The sequence below is a fragment of the Sesamum indicum genome, linkage group LG12 (genome assembly GCF_026168435.1).
Source record: "Sesamum indicum cultivar Baizhima isolate 11 linkage group LG12, ASM2616843v1, whole genome shotgun sequence".
NCBI lineage: Eukaryota > Viridiplantae > Streptophyta > Magnoliopsida > Lamiales > Pedaliaceae > Sesamum > Sesamum indicum.
This window is the reverse complement of record NC_142668.1, coordinates 15,330,385-15,350,882: the sequence shown is the minus strand read 5'-3', so window position 1 is coordinate 15,350,882 and position 20,498 is coordinate 15,330,385. Positions and strand designations below refer to the sequence as shown.

General features: G+C 38.1%; 4 protein-coding genes and 1 non-coding gene across 7 annotated transcripts; 3 read left to right on the top strand and 2 right to left on the bottom strand.

Annotated features, from left to right (window-relative positions):
• Positions 1-8: 8 nt before the first annotated feature.
• LOC105175309 (E3 ubiquitin-protein ligase COP1) lies at positions 9-7,197 on the top strand. Of its 3 annotated transcripts, none has more exons than XR_016063101.1 (13): positions 9-530; positions 1,412-1,489; positions 1,771-1,926; positions 2,194-2,556; positions 2,907-3,061; positions 3,140-3,205; positions 3,413-3,491; positions 3,754-3,909; positions 3,997-4,095; positions 4,626-4,671; positions 4,851-5,016; positions 5,154-5,258; positions 5,365-5,385. XR_016063101.1 is itself a non-coding variant. In XM_011097715.3 (13 exons), the coding sequence occupies exons 1-12, from the start codon at positions 210-212 to the stop codon at positions 6,533-6,535; spliced, it is 1,821 nt and encodes a 606-aa protein (XP_011096017.2). In that variant the 5' UTR covers positions 18-209; the 3' UTR covers positions 6,536-6,583; positions 6,663-7,197. The 3 variants fall into 3 exon arrangements, 1 of the variants encoding a protein (XP_011096017.2); XM_011097715.3 differs by lacking the exons at positions 4,626-4,671; positions 4,851-5,016 and adding exons at positions 6,473-6,583; positions 6,663-7,197 and having other exon boundaries at positions 18-530; positions 5,365-5,544; XR_016063100.1 differs by lacking the exon at positions 4,851-5,016.
• Positions 7,198-8,304: 1,107 nt separating this feature from the next.
• On the top strand, positions 8,305-10,719 carry LOC105175308 (inositol diphosphatase DSP1). The gene is made up of 5 exons (XM_011097714.3): positions 8,305-8,677; positions 8,766-8,859; positions 9,964-10,021; positions 10,115-10,158; positions 10,235-10,719. Exons 1-5 carry the CDS (start codon positions 8,439-8,441, stop codon positions 10,418-10,420), a joined length of 621 nt encoding a protein of 206 aa, XP_011096016.2. The 5' UTR covers positions 8,305-8,438; the 3' UTR covers positions 10,421-10,719.
• Positions 10,720-11,488: 769 nt separating this feature from the next.
• On the top strand, positions 11,489-15,048 carry LOC105175307 (protein CLMP1). Its single transcript, XM_011097713.3, has one exon. The coding sequence runs from the start codon at positions 12,482-12,484 to the stop codon at positions 14,735-14,737; it is 2,256 nt and encodes a 751-aa protein (XP_011096015.2). The 5' UTR covers positions 11,489-12,481; the 3' UTR covers positions 14,738-15,048.
• Positions 11,660-11,790, bottom strand: LOC148784896 (small nucleolar RNA snoR111). The gene has a single exon (XR_016063409.1). It is a non-coding gene; the product is annotated as a small nucleolar RNA snoR111 (small nucleolar RNA).
• A 1,032-nt stretch (positions 15,049-16,080) lies between the features above and the next one.
• On the bottom strand, positions 16,081-17,829 carry LOC105175306 (1-aminocyclopropane-1-carboxylate oxidase). The gene is made up of 4 exons (XM_011097712.3): positions 17,623-17,829; positions 17,189-17,415; positions 16,696-17,029; positions 16,081-16,614 (listed from the first exon to the last, which is right to left on the bottom strand). Exons 1-4 carry the CDS (start codon positions 17,725-17,727, stop codon positions 16,327-16,329), a joined length of 954 nt encoding a protein of 317 aa, XP_011096014.1. The 5' UTR covers positions 17,728-17,829; the 3' UTR covers positions 16,081-16,326.
• Positions 17,830-20,498: the final 2,669 nt, after the last annotated feature.

The following is a 20,498-nucleotide window of genomic DNA, read 5'->3' as shown; positions in this document are numbered from 1 at the left end:
AAGGAACACGCGCCGCTGCGACGTGGTCCTATTCTGCCCATAAAATTCTTCCCTCTTGTCTCCAACACACACACTTGCACTTGCACACTCTAACCGTCTCCGCCCTTTCCTTTCTTCACTCGTACGGAAACACCTACCAATACCATACATAAACACGCACAGCTCCTCATGTAGCTCTACTCCGTCGCCTCTTCATAGACTCGGAGCCAATGGGGGGCGGAAGCATCTCGTTCGGCACTATGGTTCCTAAAGTGAAGTCCGAGCTGGTGGATTCCTCCGCCCAAGCGCCGCCGTCTCCGGCGATTACTCCGTCGCTGTCATTCGGGGAGTCAGAAAAGGAGCAGAATGTGGATAAGGATATGTTGTGTCCGATATGCATGCAAATAATAAAGGATGCGTTTTTGACGGCATGTGGACATAGTTTTTGCTACATGTGTATCGTGACTCATCTTCAGAATAAGAGTGATTGCCCATGTTGCTCTCATTTCCTTACGGCCAATCATCTCTACCCTAATTTCCTTCTCAATAAGGTTTGCTTTTCTATCGTTTTACTGAAGTGTTTTCCTCATGATGCGTTGGTTCCAAGTTGACGTTAACTTGGTAATTTGGAGAATTTAGGAGGCTACATTTTTGCAAATATATGTTTATACCTCATACTTAATATACTTTCCGTAATTTATATATTTTTCTCACCACGTTTTCTTCTTCTATCGGATCATTGAAATACTGGCTTATCGTTTTAAGCTATAAATTTTGTGTTTATACTTGCTTTAAAAGAGAAATATTGAGATTATCGGCTGCTGAAAAGTAGACCTTCTATTTGGCATTTTACATTAAATAAAAAGTTCCCGTAATTGTGTTTATCTATCTGTAATAGAGAGAAAAGGGACCGAAAGAAAAGGGAGGCGTTGGATGATTGAGAGGTAATTAGGTAAAGATAATCTTTGTTGGGAATTTGCATATAATTTGCATTGAAATGTGTTTGTGAGGAGTGATAAAGGGCACAGTGGAACTTTTGATTAGTTTGTATGGCTATGGAGTGCTTTCTCGTTATTGCGGAAGAGCAACTATCAGCCAATTCTGTAGAATAGAAGCAGGGTTGTTCGGTAATTCATTAGTCAGTGAATATTGATTTGTTGTGAATTCCATTAGATAAATAGAAAGTCGATGATATCATAATAAGCTTGCCTCATAACATCGGTTGTTTGAATTGGTGAGTTGACTTGTAAAATTGATGAATGATTTAAATTGCCTAGTCAGGCATTGAAGTCATGAATTTCTAGTGTTTCAGTGCTTTCTCTTGCCCTCGAACAATAGCATGCATCCAATAAGATTATTTCCCTTGCATTGATTTAGTGATATTGTATGATTCAACCTGCATAGGCTCATGGTACATTATTCCATTTTGTAGTTATTGATGAAGATTTCTGCTCGCCAAATAGCTAAAATTGCCCCTCCCCTGGAAGAGCTTCGTCAGGCATTTGAACAGGTCAGTTGCAAATTTCGGGGTCTCTCTCTCTTTTTCTTTTTTTTTCCTTCCCCCTTTCCAGAAGATAACAAAAGCAATTTTTGTAAGACTCAGAACCAATAATAGTGGCATCTTTATTTCAGTCAGTATTATGTTTCAATTAAAGGCCACTTCTCCAGTTGATGTTAATCTCGGTGGATCCGGATGTATATTTTAATATTCTCTAGTTTCGATTCTTATTGTTCGGCATTTCATACTTGTTTGCTTTTGTAAGATTGTGCTCTAATATGATATTTGGACAGGGATGTACAACTTCGGTCAAAGAGCTTGAGAGCCTCTTGTCTCTTCTTTCAGAGAAGAAAAGTAAAATGGAGCAAGAAGAGGCTGAGACAAATCTACAGATACTTCTCGACTTTTTGCACTGTTTGAAGAAAAAAAAAATTAATGAGCTTGATGAGGTGCTTGGTCTTCCTTGTTTTATTTATGGCTTATTCATAATCAAAATAGAAGATTGCTCCCAAGTTTTGTTTAGTATCTTGAGCTACACAATATAAGTGTCTGGTCTTTGGATACGTCAGTATAGTTGTATCCATGATGTCTGGATTGTTAATAACATATCTGTGAAACGTTATAAGGTTTCTGAGGCAGCATGATGACTTATGTGCCCTTAAATTCAAATAGAACATGTTACCTGTTGTACCTTTTCATTCGAAGTCGTATTGCAGATACAAGCCGACCTTCAATACATGAAAGAAGATATTAATGCAGTAGAGAGACGTCGAATAGAGTTGTATCGAAGAAGAGATAGATACTCTGCAAAATTGAGAAAGCTTGTCAGTGACCCCTGTTCACAGTCAGTGTTGCCATCATTGGATGATAAACATGGTGGCCCCACTGTCTCCAGAAACGGCATTACACAAGGTCAGTTTTGCATGAGTTCAAGTGGTGGTTCGCAGAACAGAAAAGTTGATGCAAAATCTTCTGCAAATAATTTAATCCCAACGAAGGATAGTCACAGTGGGTCAGACACGCAAAATCTTACTCAATCTGGACTGGCATTGGCTAGAAAGAGGCGGGTCCAGGCTCAGGTAGCAATCCCTCAATAGTAATCTCCTAGAAGCTCTATAAGGTAATAGAGAGGTAACCTTGCACATGTTGTGGAGGAAATGGATTGTTAAATAACAACATATCCGAGAGTTGTCACTTTCAAAAGGCCAATTTTGAATGCTTATGAATTTCCTGGTCTAATTTTAGGTCTATGTCTTTTTGAGGGTCCGGCACCCATGCCTATCTAAATTATTTGGCAATTATTATGTCAGTTATTTTAGCTTCCACAATGCCTAGGTTAAAGGTCATAACGTAAAATGCTAAATTGGTTGTGTTAGAATAATTTTCTCTTTTTCTCATGCAGTCTGCTTGATAATTTCTATTGTTACAGTTTAACGACCTACAAGATTGTTACCTGCAAAAACGGCGATCTTGGGCAAGGCACACACTGGGACAGCAAGAACGGGGATCACATGGTTATAGAGAAGGTTACCCTGAAGGACTAGAGGATTTTCAGTCTGTTCTGTCAACCTTCACAAGATACAGGTAAAGTTCCATGGCAGACCTTAGTTTCTCTCATTTTAATGCGTGCCCACTTAATAATGTGGTTTAGTTGTTAATCAGTCGGATGCGAGTTGTAGCTGAACTTAGACATGAAGATGTCTTTCACTCGGCTAATATTGTATCAAGGTGAGTGGATTTTGCTGCATATTGACTGGAATTTGATTCCTGAAAACTTATACTTGTAAGTTTGGTGTTCAGTCGATTTTTGGATCATGTATGATATTGGTCTCTGCTGTATGCCCTCTTTTCATGCTCTCCCTTAGGACCTTATCCGTATGGTCATATTCTGCAGCTTACCTGTCTTGTATTTAAAGGAGTCCTTCTCTATTGCAGCATAGAATTCGATCGAGATGATGAATTGTTTGCTACAGCTGGAGTATCACGCCGTATCAAGATTTTTGAGTTCTCAACCGTGAGTATAAGCAAACTTTGTACTGGTGCTGCATTTTGTATGTCTGGCTTCCATGTGGTTTTGTGCTTGAGTGATTGTTGTAGAGTCAGCTTCTCTTTTGGACTTTATATCATTGCATTAGTGGTACAATTAGATGCTAAAGTCTTTATTTGTCTGCTATCAGTGAGACTTCAGTTGACATTTAGGGTGTTCAGATGTTTTCTGAGTATTTTTTATGTTTCGGGTATGACTTAACAACTTTGGTGTGGCAATTGCTTACCAGGTGGTTAATGAACCAGCTGATGTTCAATGTCCTATAGCGGAAATGTCCGCTAGATCCAAACTGAGCTGTTTAAGCTGGAATAAGTATGCAAAGAGTCAGATCGCTAGCAGTGACTATGAAGGCATCGTAACCATTTGGGATGTGACTACTCGACAGGTAGTACCTATCCTAGTCAATTGATCTGTTCTCCCAATTTAGTCCATGTAGGAGGTCCCTCTCATATCTTTTTGCAAATTTTTCTAGAGTGTGATGGAGTATGAGGAGCATGACAAACGTGCGTGGAGTGTGGATTTTTCACCTACAGAACCTTCAATGCTTGTGACTGGAAGTGATGATTGCAAGGTACTTGGAAATGTGAACTCATTCTATAGTGTCTAGGAAAGGCAGTTTCTTTCTACATTGAGGAATCTGTTTACCACGGAACAACATATTACCCCTAATAACATCCTGCTTATTCAGTTTTTAGATGCACTTTGCACTTCTTTGAGAAGTGTTGTTCCGCAGATATTGTTTTTTCACTTGGTACCTAGACCCATCTTAAATTCAAATTGAACTGGTTATGAATTACTGAAATATGTGGGGATAAATGACTTTTTTCAGTACTGGATATTATTGAGCCTTTCACATATTCTTGTTTGTGAGAGATCTCATTATGCAATTTTAGTGAAGAATATTTTAATTAATAGGTGATAAAAACAAATGGATGTTGGAGGTCTGGCATGATGTTTGCCATGAAGACAGTCTTGATTAGTGGAACAGTGGAAACTGAACTGTCATGATAATTTATGCTGTAATGTCATTTTCTTGCATTTTGTCAAATCTTTCCACTAAACAAAGTCTCATTATTTGGACTTACTTCAACTAATTTTCAGTTGGGTTGCTCCAAACCAAGCACAATCTAATTGTTGTCCCGGGCAGGTGCATTTTTTTGACCTCTTTCTTGAATACTGAACTTGGTACTCTTCTAATGTCTGGCATATAGTTTCTTCTATCACAGTTTGCTCTCTGTTTGGCAGTTATACTCTTTATTTGCTTTGACTTCGCAATATTCCCATATATACATCCTCTTTCTCATATTATAAGTGAAGAGCGTGCAGATTGGCTTTAAACAGATCATCGGGTTAGGTGCTCCATGCCATCTTTGCAATCAGATAATCCAGTTAACATTGTGGAGGCTCGGCTTAAATCTTGATCAACTGAGTGAGGGGAAGGGTGGTTGGGTGATGTATAATGATATCCTATAGAATGTTTGTTTCATATAAGGTCCAACTATGCTCTGTATTTGCTTCAAATGACTTCATAATTGCTATTTTAAGCACTTAATAATGATGTTTATTGGTAACACCTGTTTTTGATATGATATAATCATTTTAAGTAGACTAACTCCAGACATTCAACAGGTCAAGGTATGGTGTATAAAACAGGAAGCAAGCGCGCTCAGTATTGACATGAAAGCCAATATTTGTTCTGTCAAATACAACCCTTCATCCAGCATTCATGTAGCTGTAAAGCTCATTGCTTATTACCTTGCTGGTGTTAACTGCTGCTTTCTTTCTCAACATGCCAGCCAGATGAATTAAGTATGAGTCTGTTTACTCGTGTCTCTCGCAGGTTGGTTCTGCAGATCACCATATTCATTACTACGACTTGAGAAAAATCAGCCAGCCATTGCATATTTTCAGTGGGCATAGGAAGGCAGTATCATATGTTAAATTTCTGTCCAACAGTGAGCTTGCTTCTGCATCTACGGACAGTACTTTGCGGCTATGGGATATGAAGGCAAATCTCCAAGTAAGTTGTAGTTATCTCTCATACGTTATCGTTTTGTTCTATTCATAACCCGGTATTAGGTTAGGGAAAATTATTTGTTTAGTCCTTTAAGTTTATCTGCTATTAATTTTAATCCTTTAGATTTATCCTTTTTAGTTTAGTCTTGTAACTTTTAAAATTGCTTAATTTTAGTCTTTTTAATCCAATTTTGGACAATTTTACCCCTATACAGCTTTTCAAGAACAATTCTAGTCCATATATATCCATTTATTTTGCATTTCATAGCTAATACTCGCCTAGAATGTGGTATAGTCTCGGATTATTAAAAATATATTTGTTTATTACTTTTAGAGTATTGGATGGACTATTAGCCTTAAAGGGTAAAAGAGTCATTGATTACGCTAAATGACCAAATCTACGCGAATTTGATAGATAAAAGACTAAATCTAATATCGCCAAAGACAAACGACCAAAATGAATTCAGACCAAAGTTATTGGACTACAATTTTCTTTTTCCCTACTATTATGATTTTTTCTTCAGCATTTACATTAACTGCGAAATGGTAAGCTCCACTTAAAAGGGAAAAATTAAACCAGTGGAATTTCACCTTTTTCCTTGTATCAGTTAGAGCCTTGGTAGAGTCTGAGCCGATGAACTTATCTGATAAAGAAAATCAGATGGAATGAAGAAATGTTGTAGATGATTTTGCCTTTGCGAATCTGTGTGACAGGGCCATGGGATCTTTTAATCTTTGTTTATTGGTCATGCTTATGCAATAATTATTCCTAAATTAGCTCGTAATGGCACCAAACAACAGAGCACTGTTTTTATCTGCAGGACTATATGCGTATACGGTGTGTCTTGGTTCTTGCGGAATTATTATCTGTTTTGACCGTATCTGCAAGAAGGTTGAAATTGATATTATCATTCTTCTGTTCTTTTGTTCAGCGATGCATGTTTAGAGGCCATAAAAATGAGAAGAATTTTGTGGGTCTAACAGCAAACAGCTAATACATAGCATGTGGCAGTGAAACAAATGAAGTGTTTGTGTATCACAAGGTATCATTGTATTCTTGTGTGTCTTGGCTAGGTTCATCTGTCAAATTTTGATTTTTAACCAGTCTGGGACCTTTTGCAGGCAATATCTAAGCCGGCAGCACGGCATCGTTTCAGCCCCGATGTCGATGAAACTGGTGAAGACACAAGCTCACACTTCATTAGTTCTGTGTGTTGGAAAAGTGATGGCTCAACTATGGTAACAGCGAATAGTCAAGGGACGATCAAAGTCCTTGTACTGGCTCCTTAATTCACAAAAGCAAACCAAAAGAAAATGCAACAGTAAATCCACATAGAAAAATATGTCTTTGAACAGAGTTCGATTCTTCCTTCTTGTTGTGGGATATGTTTAGTATAGAATGGCTAGGAGGTTATTATCGCTTTTAAATGGGAATTTTTTTAGAGGTTCAGTTTTAACTTTTGTTGTCTACATGTAAAGACAGGATATTCTTAACTTTGATGGACTCTGGTATGAAAGGTAACAACAGAACTGGATCAGGTGATGTCTAAGCTAAATTCATACCATCCAGAACGTGGGAGTGGCAGATGAATTGAACTCTTAGCTCACATTTCCCTCCTGAAGTTGTTCACGGGATCAATATTTTACTTTATGGTCATTTGTATCTCTTTCAAAGTCGTCGGTTTAGATTATTTGTCAATGTGGTGGATGAATTCTAAGGCTATCACATGAACCCTATGTGCAAGAAAGGGGAACAGTGCCCCTGAAATAGCTAGCAAAACCAAGAAGAGTGTCTAAAGTTGTGACTCGTGACGAGGGGAGAGAACCCCATCCACATACATTGTAACGGACTCTCCTTGAAACACCAAACGCACTCCGAGTTAGTGTTGGTAAGGCAACAAATTCTGGGATTGGGTTTTTTGTTGTAAATTAATGATATATTGGGTTGCAAAACTTATATGTGAAAGAAGATTTATATCATGATAATATATATATATATATGTATATAAGAGCAAATAGAATATAAAATTATATATAAGTGTGCATTAAAGATCTGCACTAGTACATGACATTAGCTATTGAATCCGATCCCCATCAAAAGCGGACTCCTGAGCACCCTCGGCGGATCCAGCTTCTCGTGCTCTCCTATTCACTGAAAGATTGTTTAAGGTAGTTAAAATTCGGTAAATTTTAGTTTGTTCCTTGTGACATTAGTTGAGTAATCGATAATTGTTATTGTATCGTATGCGTGGAGGTACTTTTGACAAGTGTTGGAGAATTATTAGTTAATTATGATGATAAATGAATATTATGTGGAATCTGACATAAAAGAAAAAAAAAGAGTTTTGAATCCCATATTCTAATTTTAGTATTTTTCCAAATATGAAGAAACGAAGAAAATAAAAGGTAGAAGTAGGGTATGATGAAAGTAAGTAATTGAGATGGGAAAAGGCAAATTATATTAGGTAAATTTAGGTGGTGTGTAAAAGGCGGAAGGTGGGGGATTTTCTTTTCTTTTTGGCAATTGATTTTTGTATTTGTGATCAAAATAGGGAAAAGTAAAAGTAGTTTTAGTAGATAACATGTATATACATACATACATATATATACATACCCAAATACTGATCGCATTCGGTTTTGGCCTTTGGCTTTGGACGGTATATAAGTGAGGAAAAGCCCCAAGGATTTCCACCATCCGCATCATCAACCTTTCTTGCCGATTGGATCTTTCAAGATTCCAAAGAATCAAACTGTTTTTTTCTTTCTTTTCCCATTTCTCCTAAATCCGCTGCTCTCAAACAGTATTCAACTCCAATACGTACACAGCTTCTCTATTTCTCTGTCGCCGCCGTCTCCGATTCTCCACGTTCTCATCATGCGCTCTTTGGCGCCAATGATATGAGCATCTACGATTGTCAGCCACCAATGTGCCTCAAAAGGATCCGGAAGACGCTCGTCTCCCCCGCCGTCGCTGATATGCCGCCGGAAAGGACTTCTACGGCCGACATTAACGACGAAGAGAATCTCTTTGTGCCGCCGCTTAACTTCTCTATGGTCGATTATGGAATATTCCGGTCCGGCTTCCCCGACACTGCTAATTTTCCGTTCCTGAAAACCCTAGGCCTCCGATCGATCATGTTCGTTCAAATTCGAAATTCTCGTTTTCTTTTTCCTATGTCGTATGTTGGATCGAAATTTTGAAAGTAATGCTCTTACATACTGCAGATATTTGTGTCCGGAGCCGTATCCTGAAGTAAATTTGCAGTTCCTTAATGCGAATGGCATTCGTCTTTTTCAGTTCGGGGTCGAAGGATCTAAGGTAATTTTAATTTAGATATTTACCGGCAGGTGTGCTTTATATTTGTGTATTATGTGATAATCTGATTGTGGAGAGCGAAACTAAAATTAATGATCCGGCCTGATTGCTTCTTTGGGGAAGTTCTGTAGTGATGTTCTGTATTGTCTTGATTTGTTGAAACTACACAAGAATTGCAAGCTAGTCAACATGAATGTGGATAAGAGAAATAGATTGGGTTAAGTATTGCACTTGAAACAGTATGTTTGTTGTATGATTATTTTCATTATATGTTTTAGATGGAGATATCTGAATGCATCTTTTTTGAAGGATAAGTAAATGGATCACATATACTCAGTTATGCATCTACAGTTTGCATTGTCTTTTTTTTTTTTTAACAAAAAGGTAAAATTGCATAAGAGAGCATTTATTTGGTGTTTTCTTTCAATGTTCTTTGGGTTAACTTGTATAGGCTTGGAACTTTTTTTTTTAAAAAGAAAAACTCCTTATTTCATAATTGATCGTGTGCAAGATATGTGCTTCAAATATTTCCTTAGAAAATTGATACTGAAGGAGACACTGGACATAATCATGATGTGGATAGTGAATTTTTATTGCTTGAAACAGGGTTTAATGTTTTTACTCAGTGAATTAATACTTGGAAGAACAAGGATCAACTTGATAAAAAGAAAACATAGGATGAAGCAAACACACAGAAAATTCTTGATCTTTGCAGCCATTAGTGGCCCAGATATTCTATCAAACCATGTCATGATGGTGATGTTGGGAACCCTTTTGTTGAATGTATCACTTGAACTAGATTTGATATGCATCAAGTCTGAGTTGCAATCTCTGTTGTATTACATAGCTGGAGCCACACAACATCAAATGAGCACTTCTAAGAAGGATTTGTGAGGTGCTTCTCAGGCACTGGGGTAAACTTTCATGAACTAGTGATGTGATTGTGTTTTCTGTAGTTAAAATGACCATGCAACTTATCAGTCCCTTTCACTTGGAATTTGTTTGACTAGATGGGCTAGCTAGGAGCTTTCAAAATGAATGAAGTAGCATGATTCACCCTTTCCCTGTGGATCATTATCTGATTTTAAATCTTTAATTGTTGTGCAGGAGCCATTTGTAAACATCCCAGATGATTTAGTTTGTCGTGCATTAGAAGTATTACTAGGTACTTCTGACTCTCCTTTGGACCTATATATATATATATATATATATGCTTATCTTTATGATTGAGATGTTCCTAACTGAAACTCGTGTCCAGATGAAAGAAACCGTCCCCTCCTAATTCACTGCAAGCGGGGAAAGGTACTGGTGTATTTCCTCTCTTAGGCTTCCTAGTCACACGTTTCTTGTCTAACATTTGCTTCTTTGTGTGGTACAGCACCGGACTGGTTGTGTTGTGGGATGCTTTAGGAAATGGCAAAATTGGTGCCTGGCTTCAATTTTTGATGAGTACCTGAGATTTGCAGCTGATAAGGCTAGAGTTTCAGACCAGAGATTCATGGAGTTGTTTGACGTTTCTGGCATAAAGCAGATCCCATCGCAGGATTCATATTTGAAGAGTTGAAGCTTGTGATGCTCTCCAGGGATGGAAAAGTTAAAAATAGGGAAAAGCAGCCTTTTTTTTTTGGGGGGGGGGGGGGGGGGAGGAATGAGATATTCCTTGATTTATATAGATACCAAACTGACTTGAGGCAGCGCATCACTACTATCGAAATGAAATTATTGACTCTGGTAGGATATTGTTAACCATATTCTTTTAGTAATCCGGGGATCCATCCTGAGAACCCTTCCTAGGGAGTTGACAGTGTTACTTTTTCGTCTAACAGAGAGCTAATCGTAACTGCATGGCAGCAGTCTCATCCACCCTCTCTCCAGACTATTTTAATTGTTGCAAAATCTTTGACTAAGTTATATTTCCATCAACCTATCAGCCACCTAAATTCCCAGAACCAGATTATATGCATGATGTATGTTTGAATGTAAAAAGTTCACAAGAGTTTAATCCAAATAGGAAAGGTCCAAAACTAGGTCGGAACAACTCCAATATTAGGTAGGATCATTGTCTATCTTGTGATTAATAAAAGAATTAGGAGTATTTATGCAACAAGAAAGCTACAAGCATTTGTGTAAATTCTTTCAATACCTTAATTAGTAGTCCCACTCCCACATCAATCTCATGTGCTTTATAGTAAGAGGTATTAAAATTATTAAAATAAATTAGCATATATATTAATAATTAATTTTATCGTCACACCCTTTCATACTTTGTTACACCCTTTGTTATTTTATTCCATATATTAATAAAATACAAACTTCAAAGATGCAGACATCCTATTATTTGTAATTTCTTCCCAACTTTTTCTTTTTACATTTTTTTACTCAATTTTTTATTTTGTTACACTTTGCATTTTATCTAATCTTTTAATTTAATTTATTTTTATTAAAAAATTGAAGAACAAAGTATAACTGATCCCTGCATTTTACCCTTAATAAAAAAACAAACAACAAAGAATGTGCTTTCACCGAGCCGTCTGGCCGGAACAGGGCAAAAATATTTCATCCGATTTTTCGAAATATATTTGCAAAATTAAATTCACAAGGCAATAAAATTAATACATTAAATAACCAAGTTTTAACAATCAAAGGTTTGCTTCCAGCTGTATCGAGGTGTTTTTCGTGTCGCATTTCTGCTTTTCTAATTCCCAATCTCTTGAAAGGAAAATCCAAAAATTCTAAATCTATTTTTGGTTTATCAAATTCATAAATGGGGAAAAGCTGTTGCATATTAGCAAATAGAATAGAGATGTGGACGAGCAACAATCGAATCGTCAATGGGGAAAAATGACGACTGAAACGATATCTCGCCATCATTATTGTACCTCTTGTCCTCATCGATGAGACGGAACTAAGATACCGCCCCATTCCATGAATTACGAGCAGAGGCGATTTCAAGATGAAATGAAAAACCAACGATCTCAACATATCAACAACATTCTTCGCTTTTTTGTCTAATTGTGATAGGTGGGGGTGGGGCGGCGGGAGGCGGATGTTAGATCGACGTTCCGCGTGCGGGTCTGTTAGAAGTGGAGAGCTGGTGGGATTAGATACTGCACCAAATTTGGCTTTATATAGAGTTGGGCTGGCTGCAGGTTGGGAAAGAACCCTAATCTGTTCTATTTACCGTTTTGCCCTTGCCATAGAGTCACTGGAGAGTGGAGACATATTGTAGGGAGAAAGCAACGGTGATTGTGGCCACAGGCTGATCCAACGGTTTACGCTGTCTAGGGTTTGAAATTGAAAGAAAAACCCCGTCGTTCAAATTTTCTCTCTGAAGAACCACTGATCTCGAACCTAATTCTTCTTGACAGATTCTTTTCCTGCAATTCATCCGCTGGGACTTCTCATTTCGAACAGAATAAACACTCAACTTTCTTCACTATAGGTGTGCTCGGCTTGTAAGTACGTCTCTGTTTTTCTTTTTCCTCTTTCTTGCCCTCTGTCATTTCCGGATTTTTAAGAAAGGACTTCAAACCTCTCATTGAGAAAGCGTCTGAGTAGGGTTTGATATTGACAGCTTATCTTTAGTGAATAGAAATTGAATCTTGGGTGGGTGGGGAAGAATTATATGGGTAAGTCTGGGGGTAGGAAAAAGAAAAGTGGTACGAGCCTAAACCAGAGCCAGAACCCAGTTGCCGGTGGAGATAACCCTTCCCCACCTGTTGTTGGAACTGGTGTTAATTTGGACTCTTCAGCTTTCTTGAAAAGAGCCCATGAGATCAAGGAGGAGGGTAACAGAAGGTTTCAAGCCAAAGATTATGTGGGTGCTCTTCAGCAATACGATAATGCCCTTAAACTTACTCCAAATGTGCATCCTGATCGAGCCGTATTTCACAGTAATAAAGCTGCTTGTTTGATGCAAATGAAGCCAATTGACTATGGTGCTGTGATATCCGAGTGTACACTGGCGCTTCAGGTACAGCCGCAATTTGTCCGAGCACTTCTTAGGAGGGCTCGTGCTTTTGAGGCGGTAGGGAAGTATGAAATGGCTATGCAAGACGTGCAATCGATGTTGATGGCTGCTCCAAATCACCATGATGCCTTGGACATTGCTGGACGATTGAGGATGTCTCTTGGCGCTCGTCAGGAGACCCAGCAGGACCCCCAGCGCCCATCACCAGCGGCCCTTGGGGCATCTGCAGTTCGTGGGACGCCAGTCGTGGGCCTTGGACCATGTTCACCAGCCAGACCCGTACTTAAGAAGCCAGTGTCTTCAGTAGCAGCACCAACTGTGCCATCTAACAAATCGGAAAAGTTTTGTCTGATTCCTCCGGTTGAGAATGGTCCTGGGACCAAAAACCAGTTGCCGAAAGTAGTCTTGAAGTCTTCAAATGGTTCTTCAGTTCCCACTGGAAATTCTGGTAAGGACAACCAGAGGGAACAGTCAACTAGTCCATCAGGCTCGCTTCCACTTTGTGAGCAAGCTGCACACTCTACAATGCGGTGGAGACCGTTGAAGCTTGTTTATGACCATGATATAAGGCGTGCCCAGATGCCAGTGAATTGCAGTTTCAAAGTTTTGAGAGAGGTGGTAGGCAAACGTTTTCCTATGTCAAAAGCAGTGCTGATTAAATACAAGGACAATGATGGTGACTTGGTGACTATAACATCTACACATGAACTTAGAATGGCTGAGTCATGTGTCAACGACCTTATTCAAAGTGACCCCGATGCTGATAAAGGAGACTCGATTGGTATGTTGAGGTTGCATATTGTTGAAGTGAGTCCTGAGCATGAGCCACCCTTACTGGAAGAGAAGGAAGAGACACCTCTTGTGTTTGAGATGGTAAAAGGAGATGAAAATGTGTCGCAACCTTCACTTGCTGAATCTGCAGTCGAAGCTGCTCATTCCAAGATTGATAACACTGAGAAAGTTGCTCAGGAGGAGAAAACTGGAAGACAAGAAGAGGTTGACTGCAAGGAGGTGGAGATGGATGATTGGTTATTTGAGTTTGCACAGCTGTTCAGGACCCATGTCGGGGTTGATCCTGATGCTCATATTGATTTTCATGAGCTCGGAATGGAGGTATGTTCTGAAGCCCTTGAGGAAACAGTGACCAGTGAACAGGCTCAGAACCTTTTCAAGAAGGCTGCTCTGAAGTTTCAAGAGGTAGCTGCTGTGGCTTTCTTCAACTGGGCAAATGTTCACATGTGTGAAGCAAGGAAAAGAATTCCGATAGATGGATCGGTTGCTGCTTATGATTGGGTGAGAGAGAAATATTCTCGTGCCAGGGAGAACTATGAGAAGGCTATACTAATCAAACCAGACTTTTACGAAGGATTGTTGGCTCTAGGGCAGCAGCAATTTGAAATGGCAAAGCTTCAGTGGTCATTTGTACTAGCAAAGAAAGATGACCTGTCAAAATGGGACCCAACTGAGACTATAGATCTTTTTGACAGCGCAGAAGAAAAATTGAAAGCAGCAACTGAGATTTGGGAGAAGCTGGAGGTGCAGAGAGCTAATGAGTTGAAAGATCCTACTACAAGCAAGAAGGATGAACTTTTGAAACTGAGGAAGAAACAAGGTGGTGGTGCAGAAGGTGATTCCTCCAGTATAGGGGGTCAGGGGGATGTTTCACCCGAGGAAGCAGCAGAGCAAGCTGCAGTTATGCGATTTCAAATTCATCTATTCTGGGGCAACATGCTTTTTGAGAGATCTCAACTTGAAAGTAAATTGGGCTTGCCTGGTTGGAAGAAGAACCTGGATGTTGCAGTTGAGCGATTCAGACTTGCTGGAGCTTCTGAAGCTGACATTTCGGCAGTGTTAAACAATCACTGCTCTAATGAAAAAGTGGCTGATGAACATGAGAAGAAGACCCTGTAGTGTTACTGACGTGGTGTTGGAGAGAAAAGCCTTCCCCTCTGTTGATGCCTTTCCTGTTCTCTTGTGTCATGCCTCAGGGGAAAGAGAATGCCTACCCTCTGTTTTGAAGTCTTATACTTGGAAGATTTTCGGTCATGTCCATGTAATTCATGGACTTCCAAGCTGACCCTAACTTTTTGCAATGATTTCTTAGAGAAATTCTTTTACTGATGCACATTATAATTCAATTCATCAGTTGTATCACAACTGAAAGATATACTTTGATTTTAAAGGGAGTAACAACATAGTGACACGATTATGTTCTTTCAGAAGTTCCGAGTCTCAGTACCAACAAGTGGCTGTACATACTTGCTTTTATCTGCTGTGGTATTAATCTTTCTTTACATGGAAAAACGCAACTACATTGTTATCCTCTAAACATAACCTGCTAACTAGAAACATGCTTTTGACTTCATTACTTTGAGTAACTTTTGATATTAAGCTTTGCTGGTGATGAAATTAAATATTAAAGGTCTTAGTTGTTCCTAAAGGGAAGCATCGGGAAAACATGTAATTTCGCCAAATACTGTACTTAATACCATTTAACTGGTTTTATTTGCAAATGGCGTGTGATGAATAGCCCAGAAAAAGTGATTATTGCCAAATGAGCTGTTTGACATCAGGAATAGGTTTCTGATTAGCTGCTGCGTTTCTTCATGATTATTTCCTGCTGTTTTCATCTTGACTCAGAGATCTTAACATCGTAATGACGTTGGGATCTTCATATCTACTCCACTTCCAGTGGTTCCAAATTCCTGCAGGATACTGTGATATAATGCACGATGCATAAGTCCACTAAGAGTTGAATGCCATTATACAAGCATAAAGATTGCAATCGTGGAAGTTAGTAGCAAGAACTTGAATTGAACAGGACATCCTAAGTGTTGATTGTCTTCTCCCCAAAATCTCCTTTAGGTGTCATGTAGTTTTTCAGAAAATTCTTATTCAAAGTAAATTTGATCAAATCAAACTAATTACATGGTAAGTGTAATTGCATTTGCGATTCATCAATTTCCACCAATCACATGGCAAATTAATTTCTCTTGTCATATAATTATTTTAGGTTTAATCAAACTCGGGCCGAGTCAGAACTTTGCATAGTTCTTCGGTGTTTGGCAGCATCCGTAAAACAGTAGCAAACTGCAGTGAAAATTGAGAACAGAGCATGCACACTCAACATTAGTGCAGGCCCGTCTGTTTGAAAGTCCGTGAACTTTCCCCCCTGAATTGCATTTCCAAGATTAAAATATTGTCTAGTAGGTTCACATTTGTTGGAATTCCACAAGAACAATATTGACAATGTATTTAATGAAGAGATTTCTTATTCGAAACTTTTGGTCAATTAACATACAGAATTCCGCTTCGACGTTCAAACCCAATACAGGACACGACAGTAATCTAGCAAGCGCAAAGCCAGACAAACTCCCTAAACCATTCATATTTAACACCCAGCAGATAGACTTTTCAACAGCCATAAATTACATCAACAGTAATTAGACCATATTAAACTCTAACAATCACCACTTAATTTTACTCTAAAACAGTAATAATTAAGCAGTTGCAATTGGTCCCAGATTAGCAGAGTTCTGCATGGTCTTAAAAGCTTCAAATCTTGGCTCCTTGGCCTGGAACTTGAGCCCAGCATAGAGCTTCATGTAGTCCTCGAACACGAATTTCGGGTACAGATCTTTCTTCTCTTCCTTCTCAACCAATGCTGGGGCTGGATAGATCACCGCATCACTCCCCGGATTGTAGAATGAAGCAATTGACATCCTGGTTCCATCAGTTTGGGCAATCACTCGGTGCATCACGCTCTTGTACTTTCCATTTGTGATCACCTTCACAACAGGGAAAACATTTTTAAGTTAGAATCATAATCAAGAACTCCAGCTCTAAGTGCTAATGTGGAAGAAATTCACCTCAAGCTGGTCACCAATATTGACGACGATTGAGTGTCGCATGGGCGGAACGTCGACCCATTCACCATCTTTGAGGAGCTGGAGGCCGCTGACCTTGTCATCCTGGAAGAGAAGGATTATGCCGCCAGCATCTGTGTGGGCGCGGAGGCCCTTGATCAGGTCCGGCTTCGGGCACGGTGGGTAGTTGCTGACTTTGGTGCCAAAAGTCGGGCCTTTGGAGCCATAAAATGCCTTCTTGAGATAACCTTTCTCAAGGCCAAGATTCTCACAGAGCAAATCCAGGAGCTGCTCCGCCAGTTTCTCCAGCTGGGCCGCAAACTCCTTCATAACCTTCCTGGAACCATCACCCGAAGAAGACAAGTAAGGTTGTAGCTATCTCAAGAACAGTTGGAGGACAGTAAATAAATCCTGTCAGTTTGTGTGGTCCCAAACAAGTGGAAAGAGAGAGTAATTTACGCCTGCAGATTGATTGTTCAAAAAGATGAAATGAAACCTGTATTCTTCATCAAGATCAGGGATTTCTGAGATATTGGAAACAGGGAGATGGCGCAAGAAGAAGGTGCTTTCCCAGTCCAAATCATTGATCTCAGACTGAACAGCCTCCAGGCCCTTGCTCGCCACCATTTCCTTGAACCGTTGCTCCATGCATTTCCTGTAGTGCTCTTTCGTCAGCCTCTCCACAGTGTCCAAGAACTCAGGAGCAATTCCATGATTCAGCAGCTGCCAGATTAAAGACAACATGACAACAAATATTACAACCACGTACGATATTATCAACTCAATGAAATCTCTGTTAAGTTTAACAGAGAGCTCATCACGGCCCCTTTTCGCTCCATATCTAGCTAGGACAATACACACATACAACTCTGTGTGTGTGTGTGTGTGTGTGTGTATGTGTTTAGGAAGTGAAGGTGTAAGTAAGAGTACCTCAAAGAAACCCCAGTTTTCACAGGCATCTTTGATTACGGCCATTGTTGCAGTCCTTTCTTCTCCGTTGAGCTTCTCCATGTTAACCACTGGGAAAGTTGCCATTTCTCACTGTGTGTTGTGCGTGTGTGTGTGGGATCTCTTTGTACTTTAGTAATTGAGTAGAATATGGATGATTTCTCACTGTATGATCTGAGCAGCTCTTGGATGGATATTTATAGGGGTACGAGGGTCTGCTCTTGGCGCCGATCATGACGTTACATGCGTTTTGTTAATCTAACTTAATTGTGATAAAGACCCACAGGTCCATTAATCTTTTCACAAATTTCTATAAATTCAGTCAAGCATGTGAATTAATTCTTCATATGCCAACCAGTGCTACTAACTCCATCCACATTTATCAGCAGTTGAAACTCCAGAAATTATTGGATCCCTCAACTAAAAAGTATAATTATTCCAACGTTTTTTGAAAAAAGCTGTCGATATAGTAAATGGGGAAATTATCTATATATCAAGTGCTATATAACTTGTTGTGTGATCCGTATACACTTCAAGAAAAATGATCAATTCCGAAAACTTATCCTAAATATGAAGTTCTATAAATATGGCTTCCAAGATCGTTTGTCCTAGTCTAACTACAGTTAGATTATACTATAAACAAAACGCGTATCCCATCTCCTAATAATGAATAAATTATTGTAATATCAGTAATTTTTTACTGTAGATTAGGTAGAAGAAAAAGAAAACAACAACACTAATAATCATCATAGCCCAAATAGAAATAGGAAGGTAAGTGAATATGTTCATTACTCTGATATGAAATCAAGAAACCATAAAACCACACTATTCCACTTAAAATCAAGATTCTCTACATTAATATAATATTCCACATCAACAAGTATGAATAAATGTTCAATCATTTAAAAAATAATAAAAAAATGTGGGCATATATCCAGAAACGAAATGTAAGTAGTGGGAACAAGAGTCGTGGAGCATGTATGTGGATCACATCCTATGGACCCCTACCAACTTTGGCTCAACTCTGTAAAATAACTACTTTATTTTTAATTTTCTTGATCCATTTCTTTGTGGGGGGTAGGCCCCTTATTACTGATGCCTCTTCTACTTTCCACATTCTCTTCCCCTCATTCACCCTGCCTGCTATTGCTTTTTTTCCATGCACATCCCATCATCTTTACAAGAACGCAAGGGAACATCCAATCCAATGCTTTATTTTTTTACATTTTTAGGCTAAATTGCAACACACTTTTATAATGCTTCTAATAATTATGAATACCCTTTAAAATTAGCGGCGTTCTGATAAATGCCCCTACAATGAGCAATCACAAGGGAGTATTTGTTAGACATTCGTTGATACAAAAAATATTTGTAATTTTTTAAATAACGAAAGATAATAGAGTACCCATTATAATTTATCATACTCTTTTACTGTTACTCTGAACTTACTCTTTTTCAGTTTTACCTTTGACGATATTTTTATATTACTTCATTACGGAATCATTGCATTTCGCTGGCGTGCTGACGATCGTTTGTTATATTATATATTGATATGGAAGCAAATATTAGTTTATGTGCACGAGTACTTGGATTTTTAATAAGCTAAGTCATAACTACTTTTTCATAAAATATTTCTATTAGAAGGAGAGTTTAGACCAATTTGACATTTGAATGTTTTTGAGTGGGATTGAGGAAAAGTAATAGAGGGAGAACGAAAAAGAGGATGTTTGGTTTGGACAACTTAGGTAGAAATTTCGTCTCTCTTACCTCGTAGCTTTTCCTAAATATATACAACTCGTTTAGCTTTAAACTTGCTTCGTAGCCTAATAATTGCAATTAGCAATCGTGCAGAGTGCGATTTTAGGCTAATATGGGGGGTCATTCATGCGTCTTTACAAATAACAATTACTTGTGAAGTAAATTGCTTACAAAAGTTAATGTCGGTAGTGACTGTTACCCTAAAAGACGATGGATAAAATTTGTGATTATCTAATATTCTCCACACTTATATGAATTTGGACCGTTCAAATTTTTATTTCAAATTATGTTGTAGCTTTTATGTATTTTATATAATATATACATATAACATGTATAAGAAAATTTTAAAATTAAAACAAATAACGTAACAATGTGTACATGTAATAAAAAAATATTCAATAAGATTTAAAATAAAAAATTCAAATTCGAAATTCAGATGCAAGTTGTAAATACGTATTAGTGGGTATTTGTTCTACTCATATATTATCCTGTAATTAGTCTTGGTAAATGAATATTTCTTATACCAAAATAATACAATATTGATCGTGATTTTGAACTTTATCTGGACATAAATTCAGGTACCAGATGAAAATAGTGAAATTTAAGTTGAGAATTAAGAATTGATTACTTAATATAATTGTGTATTTATAATTATATTTAATTATGATTTTGAAGTGATGTGATATTTAATTATGATTTGATTTTGGAGTGATTTTTCTCCGCTTCTCATCATTGTTAAGAGGTGTAAATCAACTATATAAACAGGTGAATATTGTAGTTTCAAATCAAAAGAAAATAATACAAGTCCGTCGTCTAGCCATTTATCTCGTAAACGTGTGATGCATGATTGAATTACGTAACTCTTTATTTTATGTTATGTATCTAACAAATTTCAACAATTTTCTATGTCAATCGCAAATTTCAGAGAAATATTTATAACTTACAAGAACGTTATACTTTTTTCTTCAACTTTTCTATAAATAAATAATACATTACTATATAAATCTAGTTGGACCATTCAACGGGACTCCAAATATACTTAGAACACATACACATAATTCAAGAAAATTCCATATTTATTTTTTTGGTGAGAAGAAAAT